Genomic DNA, 22675 nt, shown 5'->3' with positions numbered 1-22675 from the left:
CAAGTTATGGCATAATATGAAGACTATAGCTAGTGGTCACAAGTAGGATATCCATTTCAATTGTGTTCGACAAGGGGTTTATTGTGACTAGGACATTGGAGCATACATGTCTTTGAATCACCCACATAGAAAGGTAGAACCACACTGCTAACCACCAAACATCATCCAATCCACAAAGGAACTGTCCAAGTAAAATCTAAACCAAATAGCTGTCAGATATCCCCCCTCTTGCAATCTCACATGGTTTGTTTCCTTTGAAGACAGTCCAGAATGATACATCTCTGGCCATGAGTTGCCTGTTCTCCAATTTAAGTAGACCAGTCCATTGTTCATTCCAAGCACATTCTAGTTTCAGCATCTCTAGCTTTTTCTTCGAACATCAACTTTTAGCCATGTTGAGTCCCAAGAGGCTTGTTGAGAAGGCAAAGAAGGGGCTGCCCTTGATGAGATCAAATAGTAGGTTGAGTTCTTGCGATTTCAACAACGTAGTGGTTGCTGACAAAGGCCATTTTGTGGTATACAGTAGGGATGATGCAAGATTCGTGGTGCCGTTGTCATTCCTCAAGAGCTGTATCTTTCAGGAGCTCCTCAAGGTTTCAGCTGAGGAGTTCGGATTACCTGGAGAGGGGCCTATTACCTTGGCTTGCAGTGGAGTTTTCATGGAGTATTTAATCTCCTTGCTCAAGAGAAGCGTGTCTAGAGATGTGGAGATGGCTTTGCTTGCCTCCATCGATAATGGTAGCCGGTGCTCGGATTCATCGTTGGTTGGCCTTGGTTGTGACCAACAACGAGTAGTAGTATGACGATGTTGAATAGTTTGTTAAATAAGAATCACGATGTAGAGAGATTTAACCATAGAGAGGAACCGTTGTGTATTTTTCGTACCTCTTGTTCAGGGAAACATTTGAGCCCTGTTTAACTTCATTGAGGTATTGCCCATTTGTAAACGCTAATAATTCAGTTTTTCTTTCTTTTCCCCAAAACGTTTCCAAATATTTTGATCTGTCCAAGCCTATAATGTCTTGAATTGTTTTGCTCTGCCCCCATGGTGTAGTCGAGTTAGCACTCGAGTGGTAGAGTTGCTTCATTGAATCGTCCTACTCCTCATCCATACTCAACGACTTCCTGCCAAGCCATTTGGTATCTAGAGTAGTTGCAGAAATGTGAATGGAAAAATAGATGGAAAATGAGTGTATGAGAGTTTAGTCTTATGCTAAAGACTAGTTTAAATTGAATGTGTTGAACATGCTGGTACGGGTGCAAATTTAGAGCCTAGATTGTATTAAATTCAGATGATTCATGTGCGAGTACGACTTGAACATGTTGAAGACAACTGATCAGAGCAAAGATTTCGTAAGTGAATCAACCAATTTTTTTACCACTTGAGTTAATCTTTCCTACTTGTTCAATTGTGTAACTGACACATTAATAAATGACTTGAAATGGTTGAGTATTAATAGTAGATCCATAACTGCCTAGATGGCAATGATGCCAAAAGATAGCATTATGACGGAGACAGTAAATGACCTTTATTTGACTATTAATCTTATTGTAAACCAGAGCCTATATAAGGAGCTCTTCGTTATTTGGAGAGGAGAAGAATAAAATTCCATCCAACTTCGTCTCCCATCTTTTCCATCTCTCTACCAAGCAATTAGCTCGGCGACTCTTTTTCGCTTCTTGTGATAGCATTCAAGTACACAAACAATTCACTACAAACAACCAGGATTTTTAACCAGAGGGGGTAAATTTGATAAATTTTTAAAAAATAATATAACACAATATTTAACCTTTGATTCTAGTTAAAACAACAAATCGTCAATCCCTAGAACTTATCTATCATAATTTTTAGTATTCTATGTATGAGACCTTCATTCCGATCTAAATGATCGTCCTAACTAGTAATTTAATAAAATAAAATTTATACTTTACAACTCTCCTTCAATTAATAAAACATGAAAGAAAAAAGGAATAACTTACTCCTTTTGTTATTATTGTGGTTGGACAAAGGAGAAAAAGAGCTACTTGTAAAGGGCTATTTGTTGGAAAAATATAAAAGGAAGATCGTTGCTTTTGAGAAAAACATAGAAGAGAGGATAGGAAGGAAGAAATAAAAGAGGAGAGTTTTACCTTCTTCATTAGCAGCTTCGACTAGCTTCGGTGAGCTCGGTAATGACACAAAGAGAGCAAAGCAAGGTAAAGCAGGGATGTTCTTACAATGCCATTAAACCCCTAGAAAAGACGAGAAGAGGAAGAAAATGTGAGGGTTGCTCTTGTCACTGGAAGATGTCAACAGCTGATGTTGCATTTCTTGTTTACTAGAGAAAAGAAAGGAGAAGGAAAGAGAAATCTTGTGCTTAAGAAGAGGGGAGGAAACGCATGGATCATTGGGTGGCTATCAAGACAATCCTTAGGTACTTAAAAGAACTAAGGATATGTTCTTGGTATATAGAAATAGTGATATGGTTATACGCGGGTATATGGATGCCAACTTCCAGACAAACAAGGATGACTCCAAGTCCCAGTCTGGATATATTCACATTGAACAAAGGCACAGTTAGTTGGAAGAGTTCCAAGCAAGACGCTGTAGTAGATTCTAACTGTGAGGCGGAATACATTGCAGCTTTGAAAGTAGCAAAGAAAGCGATTTGGATCAAAAAGTTCATAACTGAAATAGGAGTGGTTCCGACCATTGTTGAAGCATTACCAGTTTACTGCGACAACACTAGAGCCTTTACACAAGAAAAGGAACCCAAGTCTCAATAGCTATCCAAACATGTGTTGTACCGCTATCATGTGATCAGGAAGATCATCAATAGGAAAGAAATACAACTCAAGAAAATTCTCACTGAAAGGAACCTAGCGGATCCTTTGACAAAAGCTTTACCACAAAGTAAGTTTGAGAATCACGTCCAGGTTTACGATTTAGGATACTGTGGCGATTGACATTAGGTCATGTGGGAGTACGTTATGTTTGAGAGGTGTTCTAAGGCAATCATCTGATGGTTGTACTATTTATTTTGATAAATATAGATTCACTATTTGAGTACACTTTACTTGTGTATTTGAATGGTCTTAAACTCATTTACTGAATGTTCGCAATATGACGTATAACATGAGAGAACTTGTGATTGGATCTCTACATATGTAATTATGAAAGTATTGAAACATTCCCTAATCAATGAATCGATATATTCGGACATCATCGATTCTGTGAGACTAGCACGGGTTATACTCGTTAGGTTAACCAAGCAACTGTTACTCACTACCTGGAGATATTGAGAGGTCGAGAGTTAAACGTGGATGATGGTTATAGTAACTAGTTTATTTGAGTGACCTACTGTAAGGCTTCATATGATTTTCTATATATATGGATATGTCTGTGAAGTACTTACTATAGCTCGAGTGCAAGTTTCCTTTGACTTAAGGTATTCAAGTCACCTTGGTCATAGAGGCTTATACTTTGACATCTTAAGTATAGTATCTCCTTGGAGATGTGAACACGAGATGATTGGGTATAAATCGAAGTGTCCGAAGGTATTTGGATAGCCCACAGAGGATTCATCGCTCTTTATAAGGAGATGTATATCCTATGTCCACTTGTCAAGATTATTACTCAAAGTCTTTGCAAAGTATATAACTCTTAGACACATGTAGGAGTAATTTGAATCCATAGGACAAGCAAGTATTATTTGGGCTAGGTGTGACATAGTCAATCTAGTGGGGATAGATACATAGACCATGCTCTAAACCAAGTGGATATAAGATGAGTGAAAGGAACAAGGTACGACTCACTATAGCTGCCGAAGTGTTCAGAACTAATTTTGGAATCACTATGATTTTTCGATTAATTAGGGATCATGATATACTACTAGGTGTCACTCATGATCGATCCATAATTAAATAGTTAATTATGGATAACCAAGATAAAATGAGAACCAATTGGGTCACACATACTATGAGTATTTAAAAGACGTAAAACAAGTTTCAGAATTTGATTTTCATATTAAGAGATAAGTTGTTTGGTTGGATCAATCAAAGGGAAAATATAGAAGATATTTTATCGGAACTGAAGTACAGATGTACCATATCTCTTATGGAAGAGTCAGACCCTATTTGCTTTATAATGAACCAAATTGGTTTGGTTTAAAATTAAGTTGGTTTGCTTATGAACCAAACTAAGAAGTTAATGAGCCAAAGTTTGGTTAAGGAATTTTGGATTGGGTTTGAGCTTTCTAATTTAACTCATCTAAGAGATATATATATAGGGCGGAGAGAATAATTAATCAATTAATTATTCATTGGTTTATGTTTTTTTTGGAAAACCTAGCCCCTCTCTCTCCCCTCCTCTCCTCTCTGCTGCTGCTGACCTCAAGCTAAGAGGAAGAAATTCTTCTTCCTCAAACTTCGTCTCTTCTCCCTTCTCTTGGAATCGAAGGTGAACCTTGTTGCTCACCAGAGTTGTCTTGAAGATCTCAGTATGGATATGAATAGAGGCAAGGTTCGTGGGTGCTAGTAAAGTTGATGCTCTTTTCCTTACATATCATCCGTAAGGTGCGCTTATAATAATAATTATTCTTAAATTTTTATTTTACGATTATGTTTGTGTGAGTTGTATCTTACATGCGTGTGGTGTTTATTATAATAAAATAGTTTTATTATCATATTTTTGTTTCTGCTGCATGTTTAATGAAACATGTTAAGCACTCACAGTATCAGGCATAACCCAACATTGGTAAGCTACTCGACTGTGCAGGCGCTTGCATAAAGCCTGGTAAAGGAGGAGGAACTTGTTGGAACCCAATCAGGGCTTCCACTTGGGTCCCTCATTCAGTATGAGGACTCATTAATGATGCAGCAGGGTTATTCTGTAAAGGGCATCTGGCTATTGTCTGTTGTTGTTGCACTAACTTTTGCGCTTGGACAGCTATTAGTAGCTCCAAGTCTTCTTGTGACAAGGTAACGGTGGTGAGTCGTCCAGCCTTTTCCATTTCCATGTTTCAGATTAGGCAAAGTTCGCACAAACGGTGTCAAATTTGATCCTATCTAAAAGTGGTGGAGATGACGCGCTAGGCAGATGACTCTATTGTTGACAGGGAGAAGACTCTGGGATGGAGAAGAAATGACACCTAGCACTCCTTCAGGGCACTCCTTCCTATGCACGCCGCAAAGAGAGCAAAGGAAGCGTTAGAGCGAGAACCAAGGAGAAGGTCCCTAGCGCAAGCACTCTGACGCTCAAGCCAGTATAGTAGCCAAGCAAAATATGGAGAAGACGATGAACAATAGAATAATAATGTACAGATGCATATGCATTCATGCGTATAGGTGAGTGTACCTCCGTATCTTCAGCCAACGGAGAGGATCCCCCCTTTTTTACCTCCTCTCATAACCTCCGTTAATAATGAGACGGCAGAGTATGTCAGGTGGTGGAGTATGTACGACAGCATATGTCAGAGTAATAACATATTCTCTGACAGATTGTTACGATTCTCTAACAATATTATCTCCTAGAGAGAGTCTGACTAGCTCTAGGCCAACCGGTTATAGACTAGCTAGGAGCTATACTTATGAAAAGTGGGGAGCTGAGTCCCATAAGTCCTGCTGGCTTTGGGGCCCGGCGTATGTAAGTTGAGAGTTTTGTATTTTGGAGAAGTGGGGAGCTCAGCCTCTAAGATCCAACTAGCCTTTAGCCGACCGAGTTATGCTTGGAGATTTGAAATTTACTCAGATAATATGTTTGATCGGACTTTATGTCGGGGTTCATTTTGCACTCGGTCGTTATGCTTGCATATAAGTTTGATCCATCCGAGCGATGTGTTTAGCGTGTCCGATCGGCCCTGTGGTCCAGTCAGCCAGAGCACTCGGTGGTGACACTGGACCTATTTCGGCAAGCACTGATATGACTCGAGAGATGACCCCTTTTTGACTTTGACCGCCACATCAACCGACTTTCTTAATGTCTAACCCCACTGTAGGAGTTCTATCTTACTCGCCGTATCATCGACTAATATTTTATCACTTGAGTTAATTTTTCTTTAGTGCTCAATTGTGTAATTCATGCATTAATAAACAAATTTAACGACCGCTCAAGTAGTAATGACACCAACTAATGGCATTACAATCCAGATAGACGGAGATGACATATATTTAGCCATTATTCGGATTGTGAATCAAAGCCTGTATAAGGAGATATTATTTGGGCTGATGAAGATAAATTAAATTCCATACAACTTAGTCTCTCATCTCTTCCACCTATCTGCCAAACAATCTGGTTGGCGACTCTTTTTCACTTCCATGTGACAATATTCAGGTATACATTCAGTTAGCACGAATAATCCGTGATTAGTTATGATCGTGGTCAAACCGTTATATCAGGAGAAATAGTCATTCAACATAACTTCGAAGTACTGCTATAGGGACAAATTTATTTCAAAAAAACTATATCTAACACGGGACTAATAAGAACCTAGTCTGAATTCCCATTCGAATCGGATTCGGCTCAGTCAATCGGCCTCAGCTCTCAACCACTCAATAGTCACACTCAGGTCACTCAGTCAGCACTCCGGTCACTCCGTAATCATCAATTTAATTTTATTAATAGTAAAATCAGCTATACGAATATTGATACATCCTTTTGAATTAATAAGAACTTAGCCCGGATTCCCATTCGAATCAGATTCGGCTCAGTCAATTGGCCTCAGCTCTCAACCACTCGATAGTCACACTCAGGTCACTCAGTCAACACTCCGGTCACTCCGTAGTCACCAATTTAATATTATTAATAGTCAAATCAGCTATACGAATATTGATACATCCTTTTGAATTGGCTTGGTGTATGGTCCAGTAAGGTGACCTTTGTTTTCTTTAAGATGATATTGCCTCATTTGGATGCTTATAGTTTATTAACAATTGTCTCTTAAGATATAATAATAGTCTTAAATTTCAAGTTGTGTTGTGAATTTATATATTCTGGCTTAAAAATTGATTTATTTATTTTTTTATAAAGGTGAACGATTACTTGTAACAATTGGTTGCTAAAACAAAAAGTGCTTAGACTAAGCTTCATTGTATTCCTTGGCATGGATTTTTTTGCAGATATGAGAAGGGAGTTTTGCCTAGTACTTACAAGGACACTATACATGGACAGAATGACCCTACAATGTGCTGAAGTCAAGATATAATGCTTCAAAGGAGATTATAAACGGGCAAAAGTTCAGATAAAAAGAACAGCTAGTGTGAATTGTTTCTTAAATAGGAGAAGGTCGGGAAATGTTCTGTTGACATGTTTCATGTCTTTTCTTATCTGCTGTGTAACTTGATATCAAAAGAATAATCATTGTCAAAATCTTAATACAAGTTATGACATAATCTGAAGACTATAGCTTCTAGGTCACAAGTAGGATATCCATTTCAATTGTGTTCGACAAGGTATTTATTGTGACTAAGACATTGGAGCCTACATGTCTTTGGATCACCCACATTGAAAGGTAGAACCACACTGCTAACCACAATACTGCTAGCCCCAAAACATCATCCAATCCACAAAGGAACTGTCCAAGCAATATTCAAACCAAATAGCTGTCAGATATCCTCCTCTTTCAATCTCACATGATTTGTTCCCTTTTAAGACAGTCCTGAAAGATGCATCTCTGGCCATGAGTTGCCTGTTCTCCAATATAAGTAGATCAGTCCTTTGTTCATTCCAAGAACATCCTGGCTAGTTTCAGCATCTCTAGCTCTTTCTTCGAACATCAACTTTTAGCCATGTTGAGTCCCAAGAGGCTTGTTGAGAAGGCAAAGAAGGGGCTGCCCTTGATGAGATCAAATAGTAGGTCGAGTTCTTGCGATTTCAACAACATAGTGGTTGCTGACAAAGGCCATTTTGTTGTGTACAGTATGGACGATGCAAGATTCGTGGTGCCGTTGTCATTCCTCAAGAGTTGTATCTTTCAGGAGCTCCTAAAGGTTTCAGCCGAGGAGTTTGGATTGCCCGGAGAGGGGCCAATCACCTTGGCCTGCAGTGGAGTTTTCATGGAGTACGTAGTCTCCTTGCTCAAGAGAAGCGTATCTAGAGATGTGGAGTTGGCTTTGCTTGCCTCCATCGATTCAAGCCGGTGCTCGTATTCCTCGTTGGTTGGCCTTGGTTTTGACCAACAACGAGTAGTAGTATGACGATGTTGAATAGTTCGTTAAATAGAAATTACTATGCAGAAAGTTTAACCATAGAGAGGAACCGTTGTGTGTTTTTCGTGCCTCTTGTTCAGGAAAACATTTGAGCCCTGTTTAGCTTCATTGAGGTATTGCCCATTTGTAAACGCTAATAATTCAGTTTTTCTTTCTTTTTCCCCAAAACGTTTCCAAATATTTAGATCTGTCGAAGCCATATAATGTCTTTGAATCATTTTGCTCCGTTCCTTCATTGAATCGTTTACTCTTCGCCCATACTCAACTTCCTGCCAAGCACTTTAAAGTAGTTGTTGAAATGTGAATGGCAAAATAGAAGGAAAATGAGTGATGAGAGTTTAGTCTTATGTTGAAGACTAGTTTAAATTGAATGTTGTGAGCATGCTGGTATCTTGATGGATGGGTGCAAATTTAGATCTTGGATTGCACTAAATTCAGGTGACTCATGTGTGATTACAACTTATATACATTGAAGAAGCAAAAGAGGAGAGTTTTATTTTTTTTTCATTAACAACCTCAACTAGTTTCAGTAAAATCGACAATGACACAAAGAGAGTAAGGTAAGATAAAATAAGATTATTTTTGCGGTGCCAACAAAATCCTAGAAAAATGAGAAGAGGAAAAAGATGGAAGGGTCGAGGGCTACTCTTGTTGTTGAAAGAGGGCAATAGCAGATGTTGTGTTTCTTACTTGCTGGAGAAAAGAGAGCTCTTGTGCTTGAGAAGATGGGAAAAAACTATAAGTTTATTGTCATTGCAGAAGAAAATAGAGAAGAGGAAGATAAAAATAAAAAAGAGAGATGAGAGAAGGTACAGCGGTGATGTACAACAAGAAGGGGTTGTAGTGTGCTAAAGGAGAAAAAGGAGAGAAAAAAAATGAAAAGAGATGATTTTTTTTAAAAAATATCCTAATTCATTTTAAATTAAGTGAACTCGTTTAAATTTTAAACTTAGTTCGATCATAACTTGACCCAATTAACTCCAAATCAATCTCAATTTGAACCAACATAATCGTTATCTCTGCGTCTATCCGTTGAATTTAGTTCAAACTAGATATAATTTTAATTTAGTGCTCCCACTTCATGTTATATGATTTAGTTTATCCATTTATTATTATATATTTTATTTTTAAAATTCAATACTTAACATTTCAAGTCGTGATATTTCTTCAAAAAAAATAGTACCAATGGATAGCTTAGTCGAGGGATTTTAAAATATGTAATTGATCCCGTCCGGAAGCTGAGTCGGATGAAGGCGGACCTTGTTGTGCTAAAAGTTGACGGAGAGTCGTTGAGCTGCTAAATCAGCGAGGTACCCCCTGGACAGGTTCGCACGGGCGGTTCTACGGAGAGAAATGATCAAGATGATGACGCTATTGATCTGCACACACTCAGACGAGTCCACCGGTCGTTAGAGACCAGAAACCAGGGAAAAAGTCCTCGGGTCAGGCCCTCCGACGCTCAAGTCAGGTACTTTTTCCCCAGAAAGCACAGAGAAAGCAAGAAAAGTAAAAGACTGGTAAGAAATGACGAGTGAGCGTACCTGCGTAAGGGACAAAGCATCTCTTTTTATACTGCAACTGAGGCTTCTGGAACCTGGCGAATGTCAGGGAATGTTGGATGTCAGGCTCTGTCTGGCGGTGGTTGACACGTGGCTTTTTCTTATAGGCTGGCGGAGGAACCAAGAGGAGTATGAGCCTCCCACCGTTAGAATATTCCCTGACACGTGATGATTGTTCTCTGACAGGTGGTTACGATTCCTTGCAGGCCTATTTGTCATGTAGTGGCTGGCCTCCTGACCTACCTTCGTCTGCGTCATTCGAAGTATGTACATCCCGATGACCTGCTGATTCCCGACCCGCATTTGCTTATTGCTATCCAAGGCCTGTATATTCCGACCGGCACGCTGGGTCTGATTCCCGACCCGCCTCTGATTATTGTTATCCAAGGCATGTATGTTCCGACCTGCACGCTGGGTCTGATTCCCAACCCGCATCTACTTATTGCTATCCAAGGCCTGTACGTTCCGACCGGCACGCTGGGTCTGATTCCCGACCCGCCTCTGATTATTGCTATCCAAGGCATGTACATTCCGACTGGCACGCTGGGTCTGATTCCCGACCCGCATCTGCTTATTGCTATCTAAGGCATGTACGTCCCGATCAGCACGCTGGGTCTGTCCGCCGACCCACATCTACTTATTGCTATCCAAGCCATGTACGTCCCGACCTGTACGTTGGGTTTATCCGCCGACCCACATGTGTCTGCTTTTATCCATGGCATGAGCGTTTCGACCTGTACGCTGGGTCAGTCCGCCGACCCACATGTGTCTGCTTTTATCCATGGCATGAGCGTTCCGACCTGTACGTTGGGTCGGTTCTCTGACCTGCATATGTCCGCTGTTATCCATGGTATGAACGTCCCGACCTGCACGCTGGGTCGGTTCCCTGACCTGCCTCTGTTCGCTGTTATCCATGGTATGAACGTCCCGACCTGCACGCTGGGTCGGTTCCCTGACCTGCATTTGTCGGTTGTTATCCATGGTATGAACGTCTTGACCTGCACGCTGGGTCAGTTCTCTGACCTGCCTCTGTCCGCTGTTATCCATGGTATGAACGTCCTGACTTGCACGCTGGGTTGGCTCCCCTACCTGTATCGCTTCATCGGAAGTCTTATTCGGCATACCCATCCAATCAATAAGCTGGCCTCCTAGTCGCACCCAATCCCTGGTTATACCTGACCCATGGGTCCGATCCTCAATTGAATTTGGCCTTGTGGGTCGGGTCCATTTTCGATTCCCTTTGAGATCAGATCCGACCCAACTCGTAAATATTGTCCTTTGACCAGTCCATCAACTGAAGCTTTGACTTTAGCCACGTGGGTCGGATTCTTGACCTCCTTGTAATTCTAATTCCTTACCTCCACGATGACATTGCCACGGCGGCTAGACTTTTGACCTCCAGGCTGGTGTAACTTTTGACTAGCCACGGGGACTAGACTTCTGACCTCCATGCTGGCGTGACTTTTGACCCTTCTGTGGCTTTGACTCTGTGTCATATCATCTCACAGACCCCACCTTCATGCACTGTATCACAAGCCTCCCCCTCAAGTCTAGTCGAAGGAGGCTCTAGTTCGACTGACTAGACCCCAGTGTTTTGAATACCAGATCTGTTTCTTGATTCCTTTGCCGACCTATTTGGTGTTCAGCAAACCTGTGCGACAGTCGGGTGCCCGTCATGCTCACACTGACTCTTCGACTTACGGATCTGGTCCGTCTTTACTGCTACACTGGTTTCCAAGCGTCTTCTCTGGTTCCGAGAGAGTCCTTTCACCTTCCTCTTCTGTATAAAAGATTTTGGGCACTTCACCCTTCCTATCCACCTTTTCTCTTTATACCTGCTCCTTAACTTGTTCATGGAATCTCTCGAGTTGTCTGCTCTACGTCGCCGGTTGGCTTTTACCGAGAAGGCTTTACATGATATGACCCTGAGCCGGGATCTACGGACCTCTCTTTGCAGGGAACTGGAAGAGCTATGGCGAGCGGCCAAATGCAGGACCCGGGCTGAAATGGCCCTGAAGATGAAAGCGCAAGCAGACTTTCACGCTCAACTCCATCATATCCTCTATCTGAAGCTGAAGGACGAGGATGAGGTGACGTCTTTGAAGGAGGAGAATCAACTACAAAACGCCACCATTGATCAACTGCGGGCCACCCTTGATCGTGTCCAGATAGAGCTAGCTCAAGCGAGAACTCGCTTAGAGGAAGGACCTCAAGTGTCCGGGTCTGATAGCAATTGATAGCGCTATAAAATGTTCCTTTTTATGAATCCCGCTTTATGAAATGAAGCCCATTTTCTGCTCCATAACTATATTCCTTCATTCTAGTGTCTGTGTTCGTATTGCTATAAAACATCTGCATTCTTTTAACCTTTCTAGAAAACATAACAAAAGCATTTTGCGTACTTCGCTTTCTTCTTACCCCTTACCCCCACAATAGTAAGCAGCAATACCTGTAAGGCGTGTTGTATTTCGCTTCATATGTATGTAAAAGATACTGACCGAGAAAGTGGTTGAGTCAACCGAGAAGGTTGTTGGGCGTGAGAGCAATGCTCACTTATAACTCGCACTGAGGCGAGAGTCTGGAAAAGCCGACCGAGCAGCTCGGTCATTGGGCGTGAGAGCAGAGCTCACTTATAACTCGCACTGGGGAGAGAGTCTGGAACAGTCGACCGAGCAGCTCGGTCATTGGGTGTGAGAGTAGAGATCACTTATAACTCGCACTGGGGCGAGAGTCTGGAACAGCCGACCGAGCAGCTCGGTCATTGGGCGTGAGAGCAGAGCTCACTTATAACTCGCACTGGGGCGAGACCGAGCGGCTCGGTCGTTGGGCGTGAGCGAGCTCACTTATAACTCGCGACGAGAGTGTGGGACAGCCGACCGAGCGGCTCGGTCGTGAGAGCAGAGCTCACTTATAACTCGTGACTGGGCGAGAGTCTAGAAAGAGTCTGGAGGTGTGAGAGCAGAGCTCACTTATAACTCGCACTGGGGCGAGAGTCTGGAACAGCCGACCGAGCAGCTCGGTCGTTGGGCGTGAGAGCAGAGCTCACTTATAACTCGCACTGGGGCGAGAGTCTGGAACAGCCGACCAGGGGGCGACCTCCCGCTCAGTATGTACGTCGCCGACTTGGGGGTCAAAACACCGACCGGGAACTACACGAAGAGCTTCGACTTCATCTGTCAAGAAATATATTATTAGTGGTGCTGTGAAGATAACTATATTAACTCTTTACTTAGCCTTGGCCTTGCTATACTTGAATTTCTTTCTCGCTACTTTTCTTCCACGGTTCCCCAAAAAAGCGTGTGGTAAGCGTTTCCGTACGCTTGCTTCATATCATGATTTCCTTATCACGTCCATCATTAATACGGCTCCTAGGAGGTCGACACCTGTACTCTGCCTTTATTGCTTATGCAGAATGACGTCACCCACGCCACTCCTTTTTGTACACACTTTCCCATAAGGGTATGTTTTTCGACGATTGGACGGTTTTAAGCGCTTCACCCAAAAAGATACCCTCCTTTTCGATATTCCCTAGGAGAACTCCCTTTATAAACCCTAAAGGTCGTCCGCAGCCATTGCCTTGCGCGTTTTGACTGCTTGCTTCCTGTTGCTTCGACTTCTCCGGCGCCCGCACCCTTCCTCTTCTAAGCTCCTCCGTCTAGTGCTCTTCTCCTCCATGACTAATCTGTTGGTTGCTACTCGGAAAACCTAATGGTTCTACTGTACAAAAATTTTGTACAAAGGTGTGAACCTTTTCCTAGCTACCATGTGTTCTTTTAAATTAAACTTGGATCGCCTGCGGAACTTAACACGTTTGATCCAAAGTTTAATCTATTTGTTCTTTTAGGTTTTGACTTGGATCTCCTGCGAAACTTAACACGTTGGATCCAAATCACCTAGGTTATTAACTCCATTAAATATTAGTTTCTAAAATTGGCTCACAGTACTAACGTGACGAGGCACATGACCTTCTTGGATATGGGAACAACTACCACCGACTAGACAAAGCCTTTTAAGGAAAGTTAATATTTAATTTCCTAAAATAACTTTAGGTTAACCAAAAAGAATAATCAAATCACAAGGAAAAGAAAAACAAAGAACACAATATCGAAAACAAGTTTGAAATACTAGAATCGTATGCCTCTTGTATTTGGTATTTATTTCCAAAAATAACTAGTATGATGCGGAAAAGAAAAATACTAGTTATACCTTTTAGAAAGACCTCTTGATCTTCTACCGTATTCCTCTTCTAACCTCGGACGTTGTGTGAGCAACGATCTTCCAAGATGAGAAACCACCAAAGCACCTTCTTCTCCTCCTTGCTAGGTTCGGCCAAATCAAAAGCTTCACCAAGGATGAAAAAAAAAACACCAACCAAACTCCAAGGGATGAAAGCTTTCTCTCCTTCTTCTTCTTCTTCTCCAAGTAGTATCCGGCCACCACAAGAGCTCCAAGCAAGAGAGGGTTTCGGCCACCACAAAGAGGAAGAGATGGAGAGAAGATGGCCGGCCACAACACCAAGGAAAAGAGGGAGAGAATAATAAAAGTTGTGTGTCATGAAGGCACCCCAACCCCTTCTTTTATATTCCTTGGCTTTGACAAATAAGGAAATTTAATTACAATAAAATTTCCTTAACTTTCCTTGATAACAATTAATTAAGAAAAATTAAATAAAATTTCCTAATCAATTGTATATGGCCGGCCACATCAACAAGACCAAACAAAGCAATTTCAATCACCAATTAAAATTCCTTATTTGTCTTCGAAAATTTTAAAAAATAAAATTTCCTTTTAAAATCCCTTCATGGTTGATAAAAAGAAATTTCTATAATTTTAATTATTCTATATGTGAATAATTTATAAAGAAGAAAAATAAAATATCTTTCCAATTTACAAATAAGGAAAGAGATCTAATCTCTTTCTTTAATCTTTTGTAGATCCTTTTAAAAGAGATATTTTAATTTTTAATCTCTCCAATAAATTATATCTTTCACATAAGAAATATTTAAAATTAAAATTTCTTTTAATTTAATGGGGGCCGGCCACCTAAGCTTGGGTTTAAGCTAGGGTCGGCCACCCATGAATCAAGGCTTGGCCGGCCCTAGCTAGAACCACAAGCTAGCTTGGTCGGCCCCTATATCATGGGTACGAAGGTGGGTATAGGTGGGTATAGTACTCTATAAATAAGAGACTACGATAGGGACTGAGAGGAGGAATTGATTTTGGTCTCCCGATAAAATTAAGCATCCCGTGTTCGCCCCGAACACACAACTTAATTTTATCAATAATAATTCATTCCACTAGAGAACTATTATTGAACTACCGCACCAATCCCAAATTACATTTTTGGGCTCCTTCTTATTATGAGTGTGTTAGTCTCCCTGTGTTTAAGATGTCAAATGTCCACTAATTAAGTGAGTTACTGACAACTCATTTAATTAATATCTTAATCCAAGAATAGTACCACTCAACCTTATCGTCATGTCAGACTAAGTCTACCTGCAGGGTTTAACATGACAATCTTTATGAGCTCATCTTGGGGATATTATCAACCTAGATTACTAGGACACAGTTTCCTTCTATAATCAACAACACACACTATAAGTGATATCATTTTCCAATTTATCGGGCTTATTGATTCATCGAACTAAATCTCACCCATTGATAAATTAAAGAAATAAATATCAAATATATGTGCTTGTTATTATATTAGGATTAAGAGCACACACTTCCATAATAACTGAGGTCTTTGTTCTTTTATAAAGTCAGTATAAAAGAAAACGACCTCTGATGGTTCTACTCAATACACTCTAAGTGTACTAGTGTAATTATATAGTTAAGATAAACTAATACCTAATTACACTACGACCTTCCAATGACTTGTTCCTTTCCATTTTGGTCGTGAGCTACTGTTTATAATTTATAAGGTACTGATAACATCATCTTCTGTATGTAACACCACATACTATGTTATCTACAATATAAATTAATTGAACAACTACAACAAATGTAGATGATTTGACCAAATGTGATTCTTTATTCAAAATAAATGTTTACAAAATCTTAGGCTTTCAGTATACACTCTAACATAATCTCTTCCTCAACCCTCTTTACCCTGATAATGGCTGATGGTAAGACCACTCTTTGGTATTCCTGTTTCATTTCAGATATAGATGACCACGACCTATCCGTGATTCGCTCGGACCTGTACCTTAGTGATGCTTATGAACTCCGAGTTCCCACACCGCAAGAGCATCCTGCTAACCCTCCGTAAGGTTTCCTGACCATTTTTAGAGACCAGATTTTAGGAGGTCTTCGTTTCCCCATCCATCCATTCATTTCTTCCCTGAGTGAATACTTTGGCATTTGCATCTCTCAGTTTGCTCCTAACTTCTTTAGGGCAGTTTGTGGCACCGTGATTCTTTGTCGCGTATACCAACTTCCCTTGACTGTTCATCTTTTTCACCACTTCTATTCCTTCAAACGCTCGGAGCCCGGAGTGTTCATGGTACAAGCTAGGCCCAGCTACAAGTTCTTTTCGGACATGCCTTCCTCGAACAAAGGGTGGAAATCCCGTTTTTTCTTTGTCAGACTGCCCAAGCCGCTGGTCGGGCCCATACAATGGTGCCCCGACCTCCCAGCCGACCTCCCTGTACATCAACACCAGCCTTCTTGTGTCCTTGCCTCCGAAGCACTCCAAGGCGTACTTGTTAACTTTTCTGTGTTGTTGTTGGAAGGCTTTCTATATTTGTTTGGGCTTAGCCCTGTTCAGAAGGACATCGGGGCTCCATTTGGTAAGACCGCGTTTTCCTTTCATCTATTATTCGCTAACTGAGGTATCTTTCTTCCTTATCGTAGAGGCTGCCATGTACCGAGCCTACTCCTCTGATGTTAAGCGTCGGTCTGCCTCTTATTTGAAAAATCTTGGTGAGAAGCTTAGACAAGGTGTAGCAGCTTCCTCCCGATCCGGTCCTTCTGCTTCGCAATCCGCTCCTTCTGCTCCACCACCTATTCCTCCGGCAACGACACAGGAAGGAACTTCCTCAGCGATTCCCATGGATGAGGGCCCAGCGGAAGGCCCGGTTGTTGAAGAACAGGCTGATCTGTCCACGGCGGGGCAGATTGAGGAAATCCCTGGAGAACAAGTCGGGGGGGCCGTCGAAGAGCAGGTTAAGGAGAGGCAAGTGGCACTCCCCCGGCCGGCTGAACGCTTGAAACTCCAACGCAAAAGGAAAAGAGTGACTCCAGCTATCTAAGCGTCACCTCCCCCTATTCCTTCCAGCCGTCGCTCTTCTGCTGCCCCTCGCGCTTTGGCAATCCCGACTGCTTCTCCTACCCGGGAGAGCAGTATGGGGCCTGAGGTTCCTGTCGTGTCGCCCCGCATATCAGTCCTGGCTCCCGGTCGAGATATAACTCCTGAGTAGGCTTCTTTGCAAGCGCCAACTTCCTCTCCCGGTCAACCACCTTTACCCTTAGTGGACCAGCCCGGGAGCTCTGCCACTCCATCTGCCTCCCTTCCCTTAGATGTTCCCGCGTCTACCTCTAGATCCCGGAGGAAAACTTGCAAGAAATATTTCTTTACTGATTTTTGGCGCGTGCCTTCCTCCACAGGCTCGGGGGTCGCCACAGAAACTACTGATGGGGCTCCTCCCCTTACTGCTCTGATCGAGTTAGAGGGGGACCTAGCGGACTCCTGGCGTTCTGGCAATCGCAAGTTTTGGAAGAACGCTCCGCTAGGGGGGCTAGACCATGCGGCTTGTCAGATGGTTGCTGTAAGTATTTCTTCTACTCCCACGCTTCTTTGCTGCCATCTTACATAACCTTTCTTCTTATACCTGGCATAGGCCTGCTCCGCCAACTTAAGTGCTCTTCAGTACGCCTGTAGCTTGCAAAGGGAAAATGAAGTGTTGAAGGCTCGTCTGGAGGAAATAGAGCTACCCCTAACTCCCCACGATCCACTCAACTCGACTCCCGGAGATCTGGCTCACTATCTTCGCTTAATTGGAGAATCTGCCGAATCGGCCCGCGATATTTCTCACGTAGCTTTTGACAAGATAAGGGCCTTGGAAGCAGCTTTGCAGACAAGTGAGTCGGAGTTGGCCTCCGAAGCAGAAAAGCGCCAAGAGCTAGCAGCTGAGTTGGAGAAGAAAGATGCTCAATTGGCTAGCTTGCAAGAAACCCAGGAGAGTCTTCAAAAGACCCTGGCAGAAGTCCAAGGCCAACTGGCTTCTAGCTCAGACTGGGAGAAAACTCTTCAGAGCCAGTGGGAGGCTGGCCAAGAAACTCTTAGATCTATACAGGCCGACCTTCTGAAAATTCAAGAGGATGTCTCCCAAAGTCAAGAAGCCCTGACTCAAGCCTGCGCTGACAAGGAGAAAGCAGAGACCAAGACGGCTGATTATCTAGCAGGCGAAGTGGGTCGGCTGAGGGCCTACAGACAAGCATATGTTACCTCCCCCTTCTTCATGAAGAAAATGGGAGATCTAATGAATTTCATGGTATGCTGCGGCCTGGGCGGAGGAGCTCGTCAAATGCTTGAACAGAATATGATTCTGGCTGTCCCTTCAGAAGATTTTTTAGATATAGGTCGCATCATGGATGAGATTCTTTATGGGTCCTTCCCCTCTTTTAAGAATGATGACGACTTCTTCCTTCTGCCCAAGCCTCCGGTTGACCCTGCTGTTGATGACTTGGCTCCCACGGACAACCATCCCTAGAATGGCACCATGTATTGCACGTCTTGATGTACAATTGTAATTAACCAACTCTACTTCTATTTCAACGTCTTTATAGACTCATCTTTCTTTTGGCATGCTTGTGCTTCTCATGATATGCTTTAGTAGCGAGCCCCTGACTTTTATCATAATAATCGGCCGATATTATGTTGATCTACTGTTGTTGATAATCGGCCCTTTGTTTTAGGTCTCACTTACCCCTGGTCAGGGATCCTTCTAATTTCCCGACCAGCACCCCTTGTCCTTAGCCAATCTTCTACCTTAATCTCGCTCCCGCCCTGCGTCCTATCCTCGGTCTAGCTAACCGATGACCGAGAAATTAGGAGTCACACCCAGACCGGAGTCCTTCGTGATCCAGGTCTGAATGGGCGTAGATCGAGAAATCTAAAAATTATCCCAGTTCGGGCAAGTGTGGGCCCTTTAATACCTGTCCATATCTCTTCCCGAGATCCTCCTCGTATATCATGCTGGTGCTCTTCCGAATATGCCCCATGGGCGTTACTTCCAAGGCGGATCCCACAGCTCTCGTTGTTCCCGCCCATTATTTGGTGCCGATAGATGATAGTCTGACGAAATTGCCCCTTCGCTAGGCGCCTATAAATATCCTTCTCGCTTTCGACTTGCACCGCTTGACGTGCTTTTCTTCTTCCTTTTACTTGAATCCCTCCTACTCCTGCTACTCTCACCTCGATCCTTTTTCGCTTGATCCTTCCTTTTTTCGTCTCCGCTTCTCATAGCATCCTCCTCTTTTCTTCCCTCTCTGGCATCGATACTTTATCCCGGCTCTTCCTCCTTCGATGAATGTGCTCGAGATGACCTACGTTACACCTACGGGGTTAAAGATGACGTGCAAGTGATCATCCCTACCGGAATACATCGATTCTTCAATCCCCCTATTAGCTCTAGCACCTTCTTTAGAGAACAATTCGTGGCCGGCCTTCGTCTTCCTATCCATCCTTTCTTTACTGACATAGGCCGCTATTTCCAGATTCCTTTGGGGCAACTGACACCCAATTCTATAAGAATCCTTTGTGCCTTTGTAATTCTGTGTGAAGTGTGCGAATTATCCTGGTCCTCCCATTTATTCCATTGCTTCTTCACCCTACAACGCCAAGAAGAAGGCACATTTCGTTTTCAGCCCCGTCTCTGAACTACTTTTTTCTCATCCCTACCGCCTTCTTATCCGAGCTGGAGGGACCAATTTTTCTTCATTGCCTTTCCCCGCGACGTGGAATGGCCCTTGCGATGGCAACAGTTACTTCCTTCCTCTCTCGACCTGGGAGAATTTCATCTTGACTCTTCTTACTTGGAAGCTTCGTCTCGCCTGGCCGGCTGGCGCATAAATTTAATGCGCCTACTATCCGAGGAAGTGTTATCCTATTTTCGCCTGAGCAATCTGACCCAGGAGATGCCTCGCTCCCTGGGTAAGCTTTTCTTTCTGTTCTGTCATCATTTCATGAGTATTTTATTTCTTCTAGGGAAAGTAATTTCACACTTTACCCGGTGCAGCTGAAGTCTTGACCTATGCTTCGGAGGTTCATCCCCTTCCTCTGAGTGACATGGAGATAATGAGGCGAGGCCGAGTTATCCTGCAGAGAAGAGCACTCCCCCACTCGTCTTCAACTTCAATCGGCGGGGCTTCCTCAGCCAATCCTCCGCCCAGACCTGTTCGGCGAGGGTCTCCTGCTGCCCGACCTGCTTTATTGGCTCATCCTACTCGCTCTCGGACTATTCGTCCACCTCGACCGGCCACTCCTGCTCGCCCACGAGCATCTCGTCCACCTCGACCAGCCACTCCTGCTCGCCACCGAGCCCCACGTACGGCCCGACCTGTTGGTTGCTACTCGGAAAACCTAGAGGTTCCACTGTACAAAAATTTTGTACAAAGGTCTGAACCTTTTCCTAGCTACCATGTGTTCTTTTAAATTAAATTTTGGATCGCCTGCGGAACTTAACACGTTTGATCCAAAACTTAATTTATTTGTTCTTTTAGGTTTTGACTTGGATCTCCTGCGGCACTTAACACGTTCGACCCAAGTCACCTTAAGTTATTAATTCCATTAAATATTAATTTCCATAATTGGTTCCCAGTACTGACGTGGCGAGGCACATGGCCTTCTTGGATATGGGAGCAACCACGACCGACTAGACAAAACCTTTTATGGAAAGCTAATATTTAATTTCCTAAAATAACTTTAGGTTAACCAAAAAGAACAATCAAATCACAAGGAAAAGAAAAACAAAAGAACACTATATCGAAAACAAATTCGAAACTCTAGAATCATATGCCTCTTGTATTTAGTATTATTTCCAAAAATAACTAGTATGATGCGGAAAGAAAAAATACTAGTTATACCTTTTAGAAAAACCTCTTGATCTTCTACCGTATTCCTCTTCTAACCTCGGACGTTGTGTGGGCAACGATCTTCTGAGATGAGAAACCACCAAAGCACCTTCTCCTTTCTTCAAATTTCGGCCAAGCACAAAGCTTCCAAAAGATGAAGATCTTTTCCACCAACTAAGCTCCAAGGGATGTAGGCTTTCTCTCCTTCTTCCTCAAGCTAGATCCGGCCACCAATTAAAACTCCATGAGCATGAAGAGGTTCAGCCACAAAGAGAAGAAGAAGAGAAGAAGGAAGGGCCGGCCACACCACCAAGGAAAAGAGGGAGAAAAATAGAATAGATTCGTTAGCCTTGAAGCCTCCACTACCCCCTCTTTTATAATCCTTGATCTTGGCAAATAAGGAAATTTTAATAAAAACTTCCTTAATTCTTTTGCCATTGAAAAGGAAAATTTATTTAATTAAAAATAATTTTCTTTCTCAATTTTATTTGGCCGGCCATATAAAAGCTACAAACAAGGAGAGTTTTAATTAATTAAAACTTCCTAATTTGTCTTCAGAAATTTATAAAAATTTCTCCAATAATTTTAATCCCTTTATGATTGGTTTATAAAAAGGAAATTTAATAAATTAAAAATTTTCTTTTAAACATGTGGATAAAAAGAAAGTTATCTCTATAAATTAAAATCTCTTTTAATCTACAAATAAGGAAAGATATCAAATCTTTTCTTAATCTTTTGTAGAAACTTATAAAAGAGAATATTTCATTTTAAACTCTCTTTTAAATCATGAACATGATTAAAAAGGAAAGTTTTCTTAAAATTTAAAATCCTCCTTTAATCAACAAATAAGGAAAGATTTCAAATTTTAAACTCTCTTTTAAACATGTAGATGATTTACAAATAAGGAAAGTTTTTACCAAAAAATTAAAACCATCCTTTTAAACTACAAATAAGGAAAGAGATTAATCTCTTTCCTTAATCTTTTGTAGAAAGTTATAAAAGGAAATTTTTAATTTTTAAACTCTCTTTTAAAATCATGATATCCACATAAGAAATAATTTTAATAAAAATCATTTTTAATATTCTAGTGGTCGGCCACCTAAGCTTGGGACCCAAGCTTTGGCCGGCCACCTACATGGCTCATCCACTTGGTCTTGGTCGGCCCTAGCTTGGGTTCCAAGCTAGCTTGGCCGGCCCTCATTGGATGGGTAAGAAGGTGGGTATGCGGTGGGTATAAATCTCTATATACTAGAAGCTACGATAGGGACCGAGAGGAGGAATTGGTTTTGATCTCCCGATAAAATTAAGCATCCCGTGCTCACCCCGAACACACAACTTAATTTTATCAATAATAATTCATTCCACTAGAGAACTATTATTGAACTACCGCACAAATCCCAAATTACATTTTGGGTTCCTTCTTATTATGAGTGTGTTAGTCTCCCTGTGTTTAAGATAACAAAAATCCACTAATTAAGTAAGTTACTGACAACTCACTTAATTAATATCTAGCTCCAAGAGTAGTACCACTCAACTTCATCGTCATGTCGGACTAAGTCCACCTGCAGGGTTTAACATGACAATCCTTATGAGCTCCTCTTGGGGACATTCTCAACCTAGATCACTAGGACATAGTTTCCTTCTATAATCAACAACACACACTATAAGTGATATCATTTCCCAACTTATCGGGCTTATTGATTCATCGAACTAAATCTCACCCATTGATAAATTAAAGAAATAAATATCAAATATATGTGCTTGTTATTATATTAGGATTAAGAGCACACACTTCCATAATAACTGAGGTCTTTGTTTCTTTATAAAGTCAGTATAAAAGAAACGACCTCTAATGG

At 41.9% G+C, this 22675-nt stretch overlaps 1 protein-coding gene across 1 annotated transcript; it reads left to right on the top strand.

The window, feature by feature from the left end:
• Positions 1-344: 344 nt before the first annotated feature.
• Positions 345-971, top strand: LOC121990307 (auxin-responsive protein SAUR64-like). The gene has a single exon (XM_042544465.1). It carries the CDS (start codon positions 393-395, stop codon positions 801-803), a length of 411 nt encoding a protein of 136 aa, XP_042400399.1. The 5' UTR covers positions 345-392; the 3' UTR covers positions 804-971.
• Positions 972-22675: the final 21704 nt, after the last annotated feature.

The sequence above is a fragment of the Zingiber officinale genome, chromosome 6B (genome assembly GCF_018446385.1).
Source record: "Zingiber officinale cultivar Zhangliang chromosome 6B, Zo_v1.1, whole genome shotgun sequence".
Classification (NCBI taxonomy): domain Eukaryota; kingdom Viridiplantae; phylum Streptophyta; class Magnoliopsida; order Zingiberales; family Zingiberaceae; genus Zingiber; species Zingiber officinale.
The sequence above is the reverse complement of the archived record's forward strand: the minus strand, read 5'-3'. Positions and strand labels throughout refer to the sequence as shown.